At 35.9% G+C, this 19,185-nt stretch overlaps 1 protein-coding gene across 4 annotated transcripts in view; it reads left to right on the forward strand.

Moving 5' to 3' along the window:
* Positions 1 to 19,185, forward strand: part of DIAPH3 (diaphanous related formin 3) — a 548,620-nt gene that overhangs the window by 73,489 nt on the left and 455,946 nt on the right. For 3 of the 4 annotated variants that reach the window (XM_029210108.1, XM_029210109.1, XM_029210111.1), the window contains one exon: positions 2,550 to 2,654. The exons of the other annotated variant lie outside the window; for it this stretch is intronic. In XM_029210108.1, the coding sequence (XP_029065941.1) occupies positions 2,550 to 2,654 (105 nt within the window). The remainder of the gene's footprint in view (positions 1 to 2,549; positions 2,655 to 19,185) is intronic. 4 annotated transcript variants of the gene reach the window in all.

The following is a 19,185-nucleotide window of genomic DNA, read 5'->3' on the forward strand; positions in this document are numbered from 1 at the left end:
TAGTGAGTGATCCTGGAAGGTTTGTGCGATTATGTAGGTGATTCCAAACTTCTCTGTAGTATCATTTCTTCTTTGTTTCCTCTTGTTTTTAAGCAGCCACTGTCATTAAACTTTCGTTATGGAGTTGAGTGTCATATTTAGACAAGAGAGGTGGGGTAAGCCAGAGGAAAGAAGTTGGGAGAACTCTGGGTTTCTTCCTTAATTCCAAACATACAACTTTTGTGTATAAGCTCATGTTATCTTGAAGATGCCTTTCCAGAAAGAAAGCAGTAGTCTTTTCTTTCTTACAACTCTCCACCTTAAAATTTTATTTTGATTTCAGCCACAGCTAATGGGTTTTCTGTTTTTTAGTTTTCTATATCTATTAAGTATTTTAATTTGCTGGTTAAAGAGGCTGGGTCACATTTGGCCATTAGACAGAAAATAAAAAATACAGTGAATAATTTAAAACAGATGTTCTCTGTGCTCTTAGGTGCCCCTCACACACACCTTTTATAGCAATTGCTCCTTAACTTCCTCATTACTTTTTCTTAGTTCAATTCTTTATAGATTATATAAACTATCTCCACTCATAATTTAAAAAAAATCAACATATAATGCCTACTGTACTATATAATAAAACAGTATGTATTTCATTGTAAACAGTTGGCCATCGACTACTCAAGAAGGCACAATAAAGTCACATTCTGGAGTCTTTGCCTCATGCCACTGTGAGTACAACAGCTACGATGTAGGTTGATATAGGTGTGTTGTTCTGTTGATTCAGATACCACAAGCAGCATTGTCCTGGGATACCTAAATTTCAGAAATGGAACACGAATGATGGTAAAGCTTAAAACAAAAACAGTGTAACTATAATTTACAGAGTAGTTGGATTCTTGGAAAATTCAATGTATATTAAGTTACATAATATATAAAGTATTAAATATGTAACAATTTACATATTAATTCCGTTGTACATCTAATTTCATTGAATTAGAGTCTAGGCGTAGATAATTATGATTTTCCCTCTCTCGTTCTCTCTGTGTATCTCTCTGTGGGACGCAGGACAGTTTCTTATTGTGTAGGATTAGCTCATGTGTTGTAGAATGTCTAGCACACCTTTCCCCTGTAAATGCTGGTAGCATCACCGCAGTCACCATGACAACCAAAATGCCCCGAGACATTTCCAGAATGCTTCCTAAGTGGTGTTAAGGTGTATTGAAAATCACTGGCTTAGAGAAAAAAAAAAGAAACAAACTAAACCATTATTCACATAATAGGATATTTCTAACCAGAATAGCCAAGAGTGACATTACTAATTGCTGCCTTTTATTGGAGTATCAAACGGGACAACTTCTAAGATCTTAAATTTTGTATCAAGGTGAAATGAAGGGAATTTTGACTTTTAATTGCTTCACAGTTTTGGTAGCCAAAAACTGAGTCAGCTAAAGGCATAAACTACAGTGTCTGAATTGTAGAACCCTTATAAAACTTAGAAGAAATTTAACTTTCTGGGCTCCCTAGGTGATCCAAAGTCCTGATTTTTATGGGCACGTTTCTGAGTGGATATGTAGTTTATATACATTAAGATGTCCTACATTGCACACAGATGACCCAAGGCTAACATCAGGAGGAAATCCATTTGAGCTGCCCTCTCCTTCAGCCACTTTTGTCTTACCTCAGCCTCCCTTCCTTTGTCAACTGAGCTAATAGATTCTGGTCGCAATTCATATCTTTATGTGGATATTATTGACTTGCAGTTTTTAGTCAGAATTAGGCCTGTAGCAAGATCTAGCTTACCTAAACCTTTATTTTGATTGGTGCTGTTGAGAAATGTTAGGTTTTTAGGTGGTACTTCTTTTTATGAATGCCACTTTTATGTGATTTAGAACATGCAATAAATTAATTAATGAATATTTTTGATAGGGGTGGAGAAGAGACAGTTAAAACTGTAGGATGCTTCACCTTTTGCTAGGATCAGTATTAGGTATTTGGTATGTGCTTGTAGCTTATCAGAATCTGAAAAGGGATTGGCTTATTTACCGTTTAATTCTTATGATATATGGAGGAGCGCTTTCAGAATGGTGCAAGATGGCTTCAGGTACAGCTGTTGTAAAAATATGTTTATATTTTAAAATATATTTATATAAATTATAAATATTATATATTGACTATAATATATATAATTTATATAGATAAATATATTTTTATATGTAATATATATATTTCACAATTATATATAAATTGTGAATCCTAATAAGCTTATGGAAGGCAGAAATCTTCAACTGTCTAATTATCTATAGTGATGTGAATGTAATTTTACTAGCCTGCTGTGAATTTAAAAAGTTTTTCTTTGAAGTGTTTTACCTGCTAAAATGATCTAGAATACTCTGTTCTCTGTATCTCCAGGTCCTTTCTCTTTTTTCTCCTGGCAGAGCTACATGTAAATCATTCCAAAACAGTTAATGCTGCTTTAGTCACAAATTATTGATTTTCTGTTCATTGTGTATGTAGAACTGTTGCTCTACTTAGATTCTAAAACGAGGCTTTTTAATTGTGTTTTCCAGGAAGATATGAATTTAAATGAAGATAAAAAGGCACCATTGCGGGAAAAGGACTTCAGTATCAAAAAAGAAATGGTGATGCAGTACATTAATACTGCTTCCAAGACAGTAAGTAAAACTGTCAAGTTGCGAAGTACTGCTGAAGCATGCTGTGGTATGGAAAACAATACATTTGCCTAATGAAGTGCCTAAGATTGCGGGCAACTGTAATCATAGAGCTTTTGTATGTATAATTAAAGGTACAAGTATTATAATAAGTTTGTTTAATTTGAAAGTATTTCTCACCTTATAACTTTTAAACTGCTTTTGCTGTTTGGCCACTCAGACTGTTAAGAAGCACTGTGGTTGCTTGGTCCACTCACTCTAGGACACCCCTCCTTGTTAGTGAATTAAGATGGATATTGATTTCTAATGTCACTTATAAACTGGGATAATACTTGTATTGTAGAAAAGTGAGACTGATCTTACTCTAACTACCTAAATCAGGATACATAATAGTGGCTTAGAGGCCTATCTTTAATGTGAGTTTCCCTGTGGATAAAATTAGCTTGTAACAAACTATAAATGTAGACACTGAAAGGAGCATTAAGAATCCACGTGGCTGCCACTTTTCTAGGGAAACATGAAATATGTGGGTGGAAGTAATAACTAAATGTCTGAGAAACATGACCAGCACACAGAATCAATTATATTTATTTCATGGAACAACAAATGAGCTTTGTTGTCATAAAAAAAATTGCGACTAAGTGGATTGGATGAAAAATATAAGATGGAAGCTAATGAAGAAGCAAGGCTCGGTAGAAAGACAGTAGAAAATGCTTTTGGCTGAACATAAAATAGAATTGGATTGGAGAAAAATAACTAAACACACTGTAGTTTTCACTGAATACTTTAACCCAAGGGCAGCTTATAAGAATATAAGTTATTTATACTTTAACTCCATTTATCTACTAGACCAGTCAGTGATTCTGAGGTATTCCTTTTGGAGGAAAGACTCAAGTGATGTTTAATTTTTAAACATGTCTCATTTTTTGGCTGCCTGATGTTCAGATGTAGAATTCACTGAGTACTGTGCTTTTCCCAGTTCTTTCTATGGGCTCTGTATCTTGCCATTGAGATGTGAATTGCTTTTGTCCCTTGATGATACTTGGCCATCACAAATTAACAGTGGGGATTTAGGAGTCAGAGCTCCATGTTTTGGATTGACTATTTATCCTCTGTTTGATCTTGGACATCTTATTTTATCTTTCTGATCCTCAATCCCCTCGTCCATAAGATGGGGCTAATACCTACACCATAGGCTTGTTGTTAGAATTAAATTGTTTATTCTGTGATTAGAACGTAACAGATTTTTAACTGGTGGCTGCCTCTTGTGGTAGCAGTGGTTGTAGTAGCAATTGTTTGTTTTTTATTTTTCTTTGTGATTTACTGTTGAAATTCTTACTGTTGAAATCATTACACCACAATTAAAAATATAAGTAAATGTACCTCAGTAAAAATACAAATTTCTTATTAGTGAGTCTACATTTCTAAGACGTTCATTTGTTCACTCAACACATTTATTAAGCGTCTGTATGTCAGGCACTTAATAAAAGTGTCTGTATTTAAGGCCCCGGCGACTGAGCACCAAGATAGTGTGTCATTGTATCCTATGGAGCAATGAGACACACATGACAGAAACACACAAACACATGTAATGGGAGGTGAAATGTGATGTGGGGAAAAAAATGCAGGGGGAGTGGAGATGGTGTACCTGTTTTATGTAGAGTCATCAGGGCAGAGTCTCCTGTTAGGGAATTTTAAATCCAACAAGCATGAATCCACTTAATATAATTACAAGAGATAATACACTAGTTAGAACTGGTATAGAAAACCCTAGCATAATAGTGCAGTTTAATTCTGGAATTTCAGATAAACAGACTTTTTTATAGAATAAAACATTTTGAACTCCTTCACAGTGGATCTGTTTCAGCTTACATTCACTGATTTTAAAGTTTAATACTCTATTTTAGACTTGGGCTGGAATTTATTTACCAGAATTAAGTAATTAGGTTATCAGGATTGAAACAGATTAGTTATCTAAAGTATGATTAAAGCATTTAATTGGTGTGTAGAGAGTCATGGCTTTTCCTAGGAGGGTTCTGAATAATTCAGCAAATGGTTAACATTGTAGAAAGTTCAAGCTGACCAGTCATCTGTTTTTGCTCTGGAAGTAAAAACACATTTTATTAACTCTAGGATATGGACTTTGTTATGCCAGTATATTTAGGTCAATGAGTACCGAAAAAGTTTCTCTGAGAAAAACAAAGTTCATAGATAGGTTGTTCTAGAGAGGATGTGGGGACTTTGTCAGATGTTAACGTTTTAGCCTTAGAATTTGCTTTGAGATTCTCTTTTGTGGGTAAGCATTAATATTATTTTTTGGAAAATAGTATTGATGCCTACAGTTGATTTTTTGAAAACGCTTTTGAAATGTTAACACTCAAACTAGCCCTAAAGTAGATCAGCTTGGTTTTAAAATAGGAAAAAACAAAAAAAAACAATAAAAACCATCGATCAAACTAGGTTGTTTCCAAGATCTTAGTAGGTTTCAGTTTAGGTGGCCAAATAGTAAGACTGAATTTCTTCAGTTAGGAAAGATTATTAAAATTTACTAAGCAAATATCATACTTGAGGCTAAAAATGCCAGATTCACGTGTTTCTAAGTTCCTAGGGCATGGGTATGTGATCCAGGTTTGGCCAGTACAGTCTGATGGCCAGGTCTGGTGGGGGCTTCTGAGAAAGGTTTCTCTCCCTCATAAAAGGGTCCAGAGCAGGAAAGCTGCCATTCCCTGCTACTTGTCGTGGCTGTGAGGGGGTGTGGGGTGCTTGACGCCTGACGTCATGGAGCTGCTGCTCTGGCCCAGTGCAGTCCTGCCTCCCAACTCTTCCATTATATGAGGTGATGCCAGTTCTTATTGAAGCTGCTTTAAGCTGGATTTTTGCTTTGCTGCTGTAAACATCCTGATAGACCATCCAGATACACTTTGGCCTATGTGGGCTATCTCTTTAATTCACTCTGGAAATTTCTTTTTCCATCCAAAGGAGTATCTTAAAAGATCCTCCCCTCACCCAGTATACTCAGAGCATAGATGGGGAGGCACTACAAGGCCAGGTGCCCATCCCTTGGTAAATGACTTGTGCTTAGCGGCAAGTTTATTGGAGAAAACTTCTTTCAAGAAAGAACGATACAGATTTTACCTATGTACTATGACTTGCTGGAGGGTAAGACTATTCTGCAATTAGTGGTAAGGACCTTATAAGTAGGATGTGACATGATAGTCCAAATGGAAGAGAACCCACAGTTCCTGAACAAGGTAGGATGAAGAAAATTCTAGAACAAGAGAGGATCTCTTAGACCACAATTGCCAAAGAATTTTCCTATTTTCTAAATGGAAGTGAGCTAGAATTTAAAATACAAATCTACCATATAAATGTACTTAATTATGCTTAACCCAACTGTGAGTATAATTCTCTTTTATTACGTGTGGTTCAATTATTTTATTATTTTTTTTTTTTTGCGGTGCGCGGGCCTCTCACTGTTGTGGCCTCTCCCGTTGCGGAGCACAGGCTCCGGACGCGCAGGCTCAGCGGCCATGGCGCACGGGCCCAGCCGCTTCCGCGGCATGTGGGATCTTCCCGGACCGGGGCACGAACCCGCGTCCCCTGCATCGGCAGGCGGACTCTCAACCACTGCGCCACCAGGGAAGCCCGGTTCAATTATTTTTAATCCTTTTTTTCCTTAAACATTTTTTAAAGCCCCCTTCAGATATTAAGTGATGACTTTTGTAGTCAAGATTCTTTTGAGTGGAACCAACCAGGCTTGGGAGATATATCCTAATAGAGTTGCTGCCTTCACCAAGTTTTCCTTTTCTTATTTCTTCTTTGTTTAGGTGTATCATACCCTTTATCTGTGACATCAGTGTATACGTTGTGTTCATTTTCTGGGTGTATTTTGTCTGGGTAATATGGAAGCCTCCCATGACAGGGTTAACAGAAAACCATGGATTAATTTATATGCAACTAAAGAATGTGTTAAAGAGGATAGCTGTAGAGAGTAGGATTTAGATCAATGAGTTGCCTACACCCCCCTACTCCCACCCCAACGCGTTGCAAAGGATTAGTAAAAATAAAATCTCTTTTCTATTTGTTGAGAAGAAAAAATTTGCAGTTCCACTTCTAGGCTTTTTCAGGGTGATGCGTGGCAATTCAAAACTAGAGACAACTTAGAGAGGCCAAAACCTATATCCCAGAAAGTGAAAGGAGGAAGAGGAGAATCAGCCAGGCGTGTTTGAGCGATAGGACAGGAGAACCAGAAAGATATCTGGTCCTCTGTGGGGAGGTGGAGTTTCAGGGGGAGAGAGAGAGAGACATTTAAAGAGTTTTGAGGGACATTTTGTTTTATGCTGTGTAGTATAACACCTTTATGATGTCTTTAAGAACGATTATGTCTCTAAGAACCATTCATCTTCTTTTTTTCCTAATTTATTTTTATACATTGAGATGACGACACTGTCCAGGCAGTTTACTTCTATACAGACTACAACCACTACAACTATGACTTATCAGCACATGGTCTTTTTTGGCTGTACCATTAGGTGTGGATATAATGCTTTAAAAATCTCTCTTCAAAATGCATACTTCTAGTTCCTGAGGATTGCACTAGGTTGGAATCCAAAGTTCTTACAGGCTCCTTGACATCCCCCGCCGCCCCCCAATATGTCATTGGAAACTGTATCCCAGCTGCAAGTAACAAGCTCATTTTAGGTGGGCTGACATGAAATAAAAAAGGCCTAATCTCACATTTCTGAGGTGCATAATTATAACATCCATCCTTTATTCCCTATTTGTATTTAGTTTTTTCCTTTTTGATTTCTTTTTCCAGGGAATGAAGCAGAAATCCTCTTTTATAAGTGCTCCTGGAAGTTTACTAGTTTCCTTTGACTTTGTTTCTAATTTTTTTCTTTCCTAGTCAATCTAGACTGCAGTCAAGTGACTTCAAGGGCTCCTCCGAGGCATTTGTTAGAAAAGTTTGGATGGCGTTTAGCTTTACTCCTTGAATCCTTTCTTAAGTATTTCTGTAGTTCTTGCTTAGTCTTCTTTAACAAAAAATAAAGTTAAATAACAAGTATTATAGAACATAATTTTAAAAGGCACATAGAAAGATTGTAACAAAAGTTTCTCATGATGAAATGGCTGAGTGTAAATTGAGTTCGTAAGCGCAGGATTATAGACTTTCACGTATGTGTATGTATGTAGGTGTGTATATGTAGTGTTCAAAAGTATTTTGAAAGGTATTATCACTTGTTCTAGCTCAGTAGGTCATGGTGTTCTCAAACATGGAGGACAGAGTTTTCTGCAGTATCAGCCTTCTAGGCATATTTTGATCAGACGAGAACTGTGTTTTGAGAAAATATTAGTTGTGTGTTCATTTGTATGTATGAACGTTTTCTCCAAGTAGAAAATCTAGACTTGATTAAGGGTGTTTTCATAACTTTCAGTGTGTGTTTTATTTTTTAGATTTAGTTTCATATGTAAATTTTGGAAACATTGTCAGATATAGGTAAATCAAGTTGTTGTTGTCCTTGTTTTATTTCCTCTATTTTTTGTCATCGTTGTTATTTAAAAAGCTTATATATTTTAACCACTAGAAACTTAGATGAACCATAAATAGTTACACATTCTTGGTAAAATAAACACAGGTTATTTTTTGGCTTACATTTCAGGTTAGGGATTTGATCAAAGCATCCCTGCCACATAAAAACTTGGTAAAAGTGGCTGGAGCTCAGTATTAGACACTTACCTGTTTATCATCAGTACCCTTCCAATACTTTGCCTGTTTGTCTCCAGGTCTTGCTTGCTGACTAGGAGAAAATTTCAGAGCCTCAGGGCAATGAACCAACTTCTTCTTGAGAGTATTTCCTAATCTGTCTGGCATTTTAATTTCCATTTGTGCCTATATAGGACAGGTTTTATTTATGTACAATTAAAATTATCTTCTAACAGCTAAGATTCATCCAGCTTTCTTACACGTCGTTCCAAGCAGCACCAGTGGTGTACAATGTTCTCTGATGTTACTGCATTGTGTTTTTGTTTAGGCAGGAGATGAATATGAAGAAAGCAGTCATCTTTTCTTTTTTTATATAGGATGAAACTATATTAGGTTCAAACTAGAATTGTGTATTTTGGGTCTTTTAAAAATGTTATGGCTCGTTAAGACATCTTTTCTTTCATTATAGCACTTTTTAAAAGATTCGCCAGATATAGAAACATTGTTAGTTACTAGTAAAATTTACTAGAATTTTAGAGCCTGACAGGGCCAATGGTGCTTATACCAGTTGCAGCATTAGAGGTCATCTGAGGTTGTTTTCATCTTGGTTATTGAGTTGTTTCTTGATCTGAGATATTTTTCTATGTTCATGCTTACTTTTTAGACTTTAATGAATATAATTAAGCTTATTTCTGATAACTGCAAAAGTAGTGAAAACTTTGAAAGTGCCAGAAAGAAGAGGAATGTGATCATAATGGAGGTGAAAGTGAAGAGCAAATATCCATATGGAATGAACCTTTTGAAAGAAGGAACAGTTCTGAAGGAATAAGTGAAAAATTGAGAAAAATGCTATGTATTATGTACAGTTGTTTTTCAGTGAATGAAGGGAAAAGGTATGTCAGTGGAAATAATCAATAAATGATCTATAATGGGAATAGAAAAGAGTTTTATTTGACCCAAACTGGAGACTATAGCTTGGGAGACAGCCTCTCAGATAACTCTGAGGAACTACTCTGGAGAAACATGGTTTTCAGCACAGTTTTATGTCTCGTCAGAACAAAGAACATCAAACAACTCAGGGATACATTCCTTCAGGGTTTCAAAAAAATACCCAAAACACAGATCAGCATGTACACAGTATGGCCTTGGCATCTGGGAAGGAAGTCTTATCATTTAAGGAGTATCAGCATTGGCCTCCCAGGTAGGGAGGCATTTAATCTTTATTTTTAACATTGACATTCTTTACTCCTGGTCAGTGCACACTTTTCTTTAATGATTAAAGCAAATGTACAATGTATGTTTGATAGGCGACAAACAGACTGTTTTAGTCAGCATAAAATACAAATTAACTCATGTATAAACCAGAATAATGTCCCCGTACCTCAATATGTGAAAATTTCGTCTATTAGGTAATTGAAGAAATAGGAAAAAAAGTTGCCAGGAGCAGTGCCACTCAACCTTGATATCCATTAGAATCGTCTGGGGAGCTTTAAAAATCTTGATATCTGGGTCCTGTCATTTACAATTAAGTCAGGTGGGCCCCAGGCATCAGTATTTAGTAACGTTCTCTCGGTGTTTCTAGGGTACAGTCAAGGATGAGAACTGGGCTGGACAAGATGAGAGTCTTTTAGTGTAACTAAGCTTCACTAAGAACAATAATATTAAAAATAATATATCACTTAGTTAATTGAGCCAAAGACTAGAAGTTAATAGGATTGAAAGGCTGAACATGGTGAACATTACTCATAAAACTTTTACCAAGACATTGTGGGTTCCACGCTAGTTTGCACGTGCATAATGTCAAAATGAGTGTTCAAAGGGCATACTGTAGCTACGAAGAAATTCTCCGACACTTGGCCTCTTGTAAAAATCATCAAAGGGGGGAAGGTTATCTACTGTAACAGATGGAAGAACTTGGTCTTTTTTGGAAAAGGATGCCCAGTAGAACACGTATGAACAAGGAGGAGAAGAGTGTGTCTGGTTTTAAAGCTTTAATGGTGGCAGTAAACTTAAACCCCTCTTTATTTTGGTTTGTACTTGAGAGACATCCTTTCAGTTCTTACTTATTCCTAAAGAGAATAAATTCTATACATACTTTAAAAATCCATAATGGGTTAATCATCTTGATGTACAAAAGGTATTCATTCCTAATTTCATGCTTCCCTGATTTACTACCATTTCCTAACTGGTACAATATAATGGTTTCTCCCCACCCTCAAGAAAATAAGTGTGGTTGGTATAGCTTCTTACCCTCAATGTAAAAATTATTTCAAATTCTTTTACTGTCAGAAGTTTTCCAGGGTAGTTTACATAAACTGGGAACCCTGCCCTTGGGATTCATTGAGGTATGAAAATAAAATTGTCCAAAAGAAAATTCGGGCAGTCTTAGGTTTTGTCTACTCCTTGTATATTATTACTGTTACGCTAGATTTTTTTCTTTCTTTTTTCTTTGGTAGCCTTTGGGAAAGCTGTATTGCATTGTTTTGGTGAGTTAAAAATCATCTTCTGGCTTTTTTTTTGTTGTTGTTAAGGATGGCTTTGTTATACTCTTTCATTTAGTAGAGATTTTTGTAGTTACTGAGGTGGTTTTTTTTTTGTTTTTTTTTTTTTGCGGTACGCGGGCCTCTCACTGTTGTGGCCTCTCCCATTGCGGAGCACAGGCTCCAGATGCGCAGGCTCAGCGGCCATGGCTCACGGGCCCAGCCGCCTCGCGGCATGTGGGATCCTCCCGGACCGGGCACGAACCCGTGTCCCCTGCATCGGCAGGCGGACTCTCAACCAGCGCCACGAGGGAAGCCCTGAGGTGGTTTTTAATTTATATTAGGTCTGGAATTATCTTAGAGCATCTCTACATTTTGCAAATGAAGTGTGCAACAGCCCCCAGTTAGTAGCTAGGACTAGAAATCAGGGTTTCTGATTTTTTTAACTTTTGATTTATAAAATGAAACACAGTTATAGAAAACACCAACAAATAAATATGTAGCTTAATAAGTTATCATAAGAACACCACCCAGATCAATAAAGAGAAGCTTGTCAGCCAACTTAGAAAGCCCTCCATCTACCCTGTCTCAAATCTTGCTTTTTTCCTAAATCACCACCTTGACTTTTATAGGAACTACTTCCTTGACTTTCTTTAATTTTATCTCCCAAAATTATACCACTAGACATCATAGTTCATTGTTGCTTATATTTTAAAATTGGAATATCTTTAACTTTTTTTAATCTTCAGGTTGCCTTTATCTAAGGTAGTCTGTATTTTGCCGATTGCATACTCGTGGTAAAGTTAACATGTTTCTCTTTCCTTTGCATTTCCTGCAAAGCCGCAGCTAGATCCAGAGGCTTGATCAGACTCAGGTTTGATCCCTTTGGTAAGACTGTAGGAGGTATGTTCTGTATTAGGGAGTACTTCATATCCAGTTAGTTTATCATTAAAATTCTGTAATTTTATTTTCATTTATTAGTTGGAATATATTTATAAAGAGACATTTTCTCACAAATACTGATTACCTTATGATATAGGAAATTTAGGATAAATGCTTGATTCTTTTATTTGCCAGTTTTCAAGATATTGAATTGGTTCCCTGTCATCCTCTAAAGGTGATATATTATTTTTAATATTATTATTCTTAGTGAAGCTTAAATTGTCCCATCTCCAACCAGTGGGACCTTGTCCAGTTGGCTTCTAGTCATTTTGGTTGGCATGGCCCTGTTATTTTACATTGTTTCATTTCTATCTGGTAAGGTAAGATTACGCAGACTCCCCTCTTTTCCCACACTAGACCTGGAATATGTCATTTCTTTTAGTGGGAAATGATATTTCAAGAACAATCTGGGGGTCAAGGATACTTATTGCTATTGGGTTAATCACTGTTTGTAGGCCTTTTCAGTGGAGAGAGAGCAAAGGAAAAAAAGTATGCGTATGTATTTATGTGTATGTATTTAAAATTTTTTTCTTTCGCATGTGCTGCCCACATCTCCAGCTGTTGTTTTTCTTGTTGTACTAACGGAGCACATAGCCATTACATTTTATACTCCTTTAGCATTTACTAACTGTGTTTAACCCCTATTTAGTCTTTAATTCTGTGAGTAACTGTATTTTAATGCTCACAACCAGTCCTTTTGTTAATATTTCTCTTAGTCATTTTGTTTGTCTGAAGTTTGTTCTTTAGTAGATTTGTCTGAAGAGGTCATGGAAACAGTATTCCCTGAGTTTTTCATGTTGATAACAGTATTTGCCCATTATTGTTTAGTCAGTTTTACTGGATATAAAAACTGTGGCTCACATGTTTTTTTCCTGTAGGATCTTAAATTTACAATTTTTTTCCCTTTTCTTTTTTTTTAAATTTTATTTTTATTTTTGGCCTTGTGGCATGTGGGACCTTAGTTCCCTGACCAGGGATTGAACACATGCCCCCTGCAGTGGAAACAGATTCTTAACCACTGGACTGCCAGGGAAGTCCCACAATTTAAACATTTTTCTAGCATAAAGCATGACAGCATTGCTCTTAAAAGGTCTGCAGATAACTAATTTTCATTCCCTATAGATTACTAGCTCTCTTTATTTATATGTCTGATTTGGGATTATAAAATATGCAGATACCCTTTCATTATGTACTTACTTTGGTTTTCTTCTTCATGGATCCTATTATTGGTATGTTGGATTTTTATATATCTTCAATATGCCACTTTTCCCCAAATCCTTTTACCATATTCATTTCTTTTTGATTTTTTTTGAAAAAAATTTCTGTATTTCATTTCTAAATCTCTTATAATATGATTTATTATTTTTTGTTCTTATATTTCTTCTAGTTCAAGCTTCATTTCTGAAGTGATTTATTTCCATTCTTTTTCCTGAGTTTGCTCTCCTCACTTGTCTGAGTTTTTCTAATTCTGCTTTAGGTGTTTTTTTTCATGTTTTATATATTTTTTAAATGTCTCTTAGTTCATTTTGAAATCGTAAGTGACAGTTTGCTGTGTTTTAGGTTATGTTTTTGTGGTCAGTAGGAATGTTTAGCTCCGTGTTGATTTCACTCTCAACACTTTCTCCACATTGTGGGGTGCTGTCCTGGAAGGGAGCCCTGACCTCAGTGTTGGGACTCAGAGGATATTGACAGTTCCAGTCTCTTCAGCTCTTTTCTGCTTCCTACGCTCACCCACAGCTGGCGTGGGCCAAACCCCAATCATTTTCAGCTGCTGTTCTCAAATTGCTAAAGAATACCTCTGGGCTACTTTAGAATTCTCCTGTTTTCACATCATCAGACATCTTGTTTATTTCTCTGCCTCTTTCCACACAGACCGTGATGCTGTGCAGATCGTGTGACTGTTAGTGGTTTCTCTCCAGCTGCTTGTATTTTGAGGATCATGGAGATACCTTATTGCTCAATATTGTTAGGTTTTTGGTTTTGATATTTAGTTGTTTTGTTTCTTTTTCTGTGGAGATCCAGGCACTTTCAGAAACTATGCTCCTGCTGCCATCTGCCCAGGTCCTTTAGTCTTCTGATTTTTGAATTATTTTCCTCATTTTAGGTCAGTTTATATGTTTGGTTAAAAAACCGTTTCTGGATTGTTGGTATTCTTCCTCTTGCTCTCCCCCAGCCCCTCTTGACTTTCAGTGGAGGAAATGATGATATATTAATGCATGACTTTTTCCTATATAATGTCAAATGATAGCTCTAGATTTTGCTGTTTATTTTACCGGTAAACTGTCATCAAACCTCTTAATGGTCCATGACCTACAAATAGAATTAAATAAAACACTAGTTTTAGTCTTAATTTCTATATTATGTTTGTGCAGTGCTATCATCTTATATAATTTAAATAAGTTATGCAAAATGCATTCTTTCTTATATCCCACTGATAGTTGGGAAATTCAGACTGCCCTTCAGTACTTTAACCCCACCCCTGGAAAAATAGGTCTCATCGGCTTGTGTGTGTCTATAAATTAGTGAGTGTGTTAAATCTATCACAGCATGAAATCACTTCAAGTGCTGAAAGACTATCTTAAAGAATTTAAATTGATTGCAGATGTTGGTGCAATTAAGCAGGCCTGATGAGCCTCAGAATCATGTTTCTCAGATTTGAATATGAATGCATTTAAAAAATTATAGTGATGTACTCCATGTAAATGGAGTTCATAGGCATCTGAGAGTTTCTATCACCTTGTGCTTTAAAATGGTTTAGCAATGTGAGAAGTGATGTGTGACCCCTTATGCAGATACCTGTATTACTTAGAATGAAAATGTATTATTCATCTTACGTATGTACTTCCGTGCCATCCTTAACCAGCTAGAATTGACTTTGAATGATTATTTTCCTTCGTTATTTCATTTGTCTACCAACTTTTCTACCTTTTATGCCTGTAATTCATTTGAAAATTATTCTATAGACAAAGAAGGAAGTATAATGTTACTTCATTTGCATTTTTAAGAAGAAAAAGAGTATAACAAGCCGGATGTGTTGGTTTAGATAATAAAAGCGTAGGACTTTTTTTCCCCTTGAGGTCAGATCTTTTGACTAGTAGGACTCTTCTTACCTTTAGTTGCTTTGGCTTTAAACTGCTGAGATGTAAAAGAAAGTTTTCTATTTATTATTTTAAAATATAACCTACTGGGTTGCAAATTAGGAAGTGAACTTTGAAACAAGTTTGTAACAAGATTAAGTAGAGTATACGGCATGCTCATTTTCAATTTATTTCAAATTGATCTGTGCACATTAAGTAATTAAACTCACCAATTTCTGTAACACATTGTAAAATGTTGTGGACATTAGGACTTTATTATATATATAGTAGTAAAATAAATTACAAAAATGGTGAGTATATTTAGATACTATTTTTAAATACTAAGAAAATTACTGAAATAGTATAGTAATATTAATGATTTGAAATAGGAACAAAGAATACATTATATTTTTTTCTGGATGGTGTGAATTAAAGCTGTGTTCTACAATATTTTATAAAAGGTTATTTTATTCATCATGGCACACTATACTTTGTTTTTAGGAGTTGAGAATCCAGCTTTGCTACTTCTAGCTTTGTGATTTCAGAAAATTCATTATGCCTCTTGAAAACTTAGTTTACCAAACAATAAAATTTAGGAGTGTTTTTATGAGAATTATGGTATGAGAAGTAGGGCAATGATTAAATAAAGTCTCTTATGTTATCTTTATCTTAAATCTCTTGATAAGTCATCAAAGTTTAAAGTGTAAAATGGGACTCTGTGAATGCTACAGATGAAGCATTCTTAAATCTGATTATATTGGAATAAAAAGTTAAATACAAATTATTAAAACTGGTCATCATAAAAAAATACATACAATCTTTTTTCTACTTAGAACATAAAATTATATATTCACATCTCAGTATTTGAATACAGAGCCAAGCCCTTTTCTTTGAGTAGGAGTTGTTCCTACTTTGATTTTTCCTACATAAAGCATGAAGCATCATCTGTGATCACCACTTGTGTATTTTAATTCAGCCAAGAATTTATACTTGTAAAAACAGTCTAAGTTCAGACCTATGAGAATTTGTATGATTTTTACAGTGAGATCTTTTCAGTTCTCTTGATCATACCTAATTTGAAAACAAGTTTTTTTTAAAGCAACTCAGCCTAATCTTGATGTTTCTAAGCATTAATTTGTTACAGAAACAACTCTTTTCATTCTCGTATATTATTACATTAACAAGAATGATATTACCATACTTCATAAACAGTTTGGGGTTTATTTAAAAAAATCACCTCTTGGTATTTACAGAATTTGATTCATAGGAGTAACTGTGTCGCCTACAGCATACTTTGGGCATCAATCACTCTATTACAGACTAGTGGAAAGCCTGATACTGGATGTCTGTCTCTAGCACCTTAAACAAGTCACACTCCGGTGAACTTTATTTTTTTCTTTCCTTTCTCTCTCCAGTGGGGTCGTAAAAATACAATTTTCTGTAACTTGTTTTATTTGTTACCCTATGTGAATGTTCTACCCTCTGTTAGAAGTGACCGACTCAGCTCCAAGTGACTCAGAAAAACAGGAACATGTTGATTCCTGCATCTGGGAAGCCCTGGGATATGCTGGCTTCAGGCTGGCCTGGATCTAAGTTCTCAGGTGACGTAAGGACTCGGTCTTCCGTATCTCTTAGCACTGTTTCGCTATGTCTTGGCTTTATTCACGCAGGTTCTTTCCATGGTATATCTAGATGGTTAACAGAAGCTTCTGGCTTGTTTCCTGTATTTTAGGTCAGTAGTGTCCAAAATTTTTTGATCACTTACCCTATCAATTTAAAAAAAGCTGATCATATATGCCACTAAGCCAATAAACGTTTAGTATAAACATGTCTATTTTATTAATACTTCATATATATTACAGTAAGTCCCCTACATACGATTGAGTTCTGTTCGGAGAGTGCATTCGTAAGAGTCCAATTTGTTTGTAAGTCCAACAAAGTTAGCCTAGGTACCCAGCTAACACAATCGGCTATATAGTACTCTACTATAGTAGGCTTATAATACTTTCCACACAAATAATACATTAAAAAACAAACACAACAAATAAAGAAAACATTTTTAATCTTACAGTATAGTACCTTGAAAAGTACAGTGGTACAGTACAACAGCTGGCATACAGGGGCTGGCATCAAGTGAACAGGCAAGAAGATTTACTGACTAGAGGAGGGGAAGGAGGTGGGAGATGGTAGAGCTGAAGGATTGTCAGCAATAGGAGACAGAGGGAAAGCTGCAATTTCACTCACACCTTACGTGATTGGACATGCGAACGCACATTTGCATCTTTGAAAGTTCACAACTTGAAGGTTCGTATGTAGGGGACTTACTGTAATATAAATTAATGTATTAATATTTTATCCCTAATATATAATATGAATTGAAGATATCATTAAGATTTATAAATCAAAGTTTTAATAATTCATTAGAAAATTTTGCCTCATTCACAAACCCATTTGGTTTTTCTTTTTAGTTTTTTTTTTTTTTTTTTGTGGTACGCGGGCCTCTCACTGTTGTGGCCTGTCCCGTTGCGGACCACAGGCTCCGGATGCGCAGGTTCAGAGGCCATGGCTCACGGGCCCAGCTGCTCCGCGGCATGTGGGATCTTCCTGGACCTGGGCACGAACCCGTGTCCCCTGCATCGGCAGGCGGACTCTCAAACACTGCACCACCAGGGAAGCCCTTTTGTTTATTTTTTATCACACTTTAACTATGCTAGATTCATGACAAACAGATAAATATGCCTTTTTTCCCTACTCACATATTTTTGCACAACCTACAGATTACTTGATGACTTGTTATTTTCAAGAACTATACAACTTTCTGGGCTTGGTGCCTTTTTAAAAGTAAACTTTTAACTTAAAAATTTTTTTTTTATCAGTTTTCTAAAAATTATACTCTAATCCCCAATTTTAAATCTCCTTTTAAATTTAGTTACCCATTATATTCATCCTCTTATAATGGAATCTATCATACCTGCTCAGGAATGTTCTGGGAGCATGTCCAAACCTGCAGTAACCTTTGTTCATGGGGAAACCTTTGTTCCCTGAAGTTCCTGTTGACTTCCATCTTGTCCACATCAACCCTTTTTTGTTCTTGCCTGTACTAGTTCCTCTATTCTTGTACCGCTATCTAGCTCCCATCCTCCACTTAGCCACATTTAATTAAAGACTCAGTTTGTGCTGTTTTGACCTCAGTACTGCCACTCTCTTTGCCAATTTGGTTAGTGCTTGAGGGCCCAGAGAAGGTACAACATGCCCTGGCTCTGCCTTTGTGTATTGTACTTGGAGGAAAAAGACAGAAGAAAGACATGCATCGAGCTCATGAGTTATCTGGACAAGGTAGATTCCTTTGTGACAGTATTACCTTTGTGAATTCATGACTGTCTACAGGTGATGGATTTTGAAGCCTCACAAACTTGACTGGTCAACATTCTAAGACTCAGTATGTATTTTGTGGGCAGGTATACAATCTAAGCTAATAGGGACTGATGTATTAAAATCCAAATATCACTTTAACAATCCGTAATCAGAAATACTATTATTAAGGAGAAAATTCTTATATTTTCTTCTCTCTTTTTAGGCTAGTCTATATAGGATGCCAAATGACAGAGAGTTGCTTACTTGGTTTGTCGATGATCTACTATGAGGATAATGGGGTGTGTGCCCATAGCATCATATGCTTTTCCTATCTGAACTGTCCTCATACTTCATGTATAAATTAAATTAGTTGAGTTAATGTGATGGACTAGAAACCCCATGAAGGCAGGGAATACATGATGCAGCACAAATTAGATGATTGTGTTAATATTTCTGGCACCCCTTTTCCTGGGGAGTCTTAGTGGGGCTCTCTGAAGAACTCTGGGTCTCTGGACATGTCTGCAGGTAGGCCTGCAGACTGCTTCCGCTTATAGCACATACTCACGACTGTTAGAGTACCCTGCAATTCTGGAGGCCATACTTTTTATTGTAATTAAAATAAATTCTTGATCTTGGTGCACATGTGTAATCTCTTGGGTCATTTTAATAGGAGGCTAATTATCTGTTATATTTTGATTTTTCCTAATTCATTATCTGAAGTCAGTTGTAATTTAAGATATGGGGGTATCTTAACAGTTGGTAAAATGTACCTCCCTTGAGGTTCACTTCTTAACTCCTTTTAGAGGAGAAAGTGACAGGAACTGGTGTCCTCATTTTACTCTTTCACTGAGAATTTTTATTTTTATAGCTTCTGATCTTTATATATTTCCCCCTGTCATTTAAAAAAAATTTCTTAGGAGACAAAGGCTGTTTAAATAAAATGATTAGAAATTCTAAGATCAACTTATTTAGTAATC

The sequence above is a fragment of the Monodon monoceros genome, unplaced genomic scaffold (assembly GCF_005190385.1).
Source record: "Monodon monoceros isolate NGI ecotype Baffin Bay Population unplaced genomic scaffold, NGI_Narwhal_1 Super_Scaffold_8, whole genome shotgun sequence".
Taxonomy (NCBI): domain Eukaryota; kingdom Metazoa; phylum Chordata; class Mammalia; order Artiodactyla; family Monodontidae; genus Monodon; species Monodon monoceros.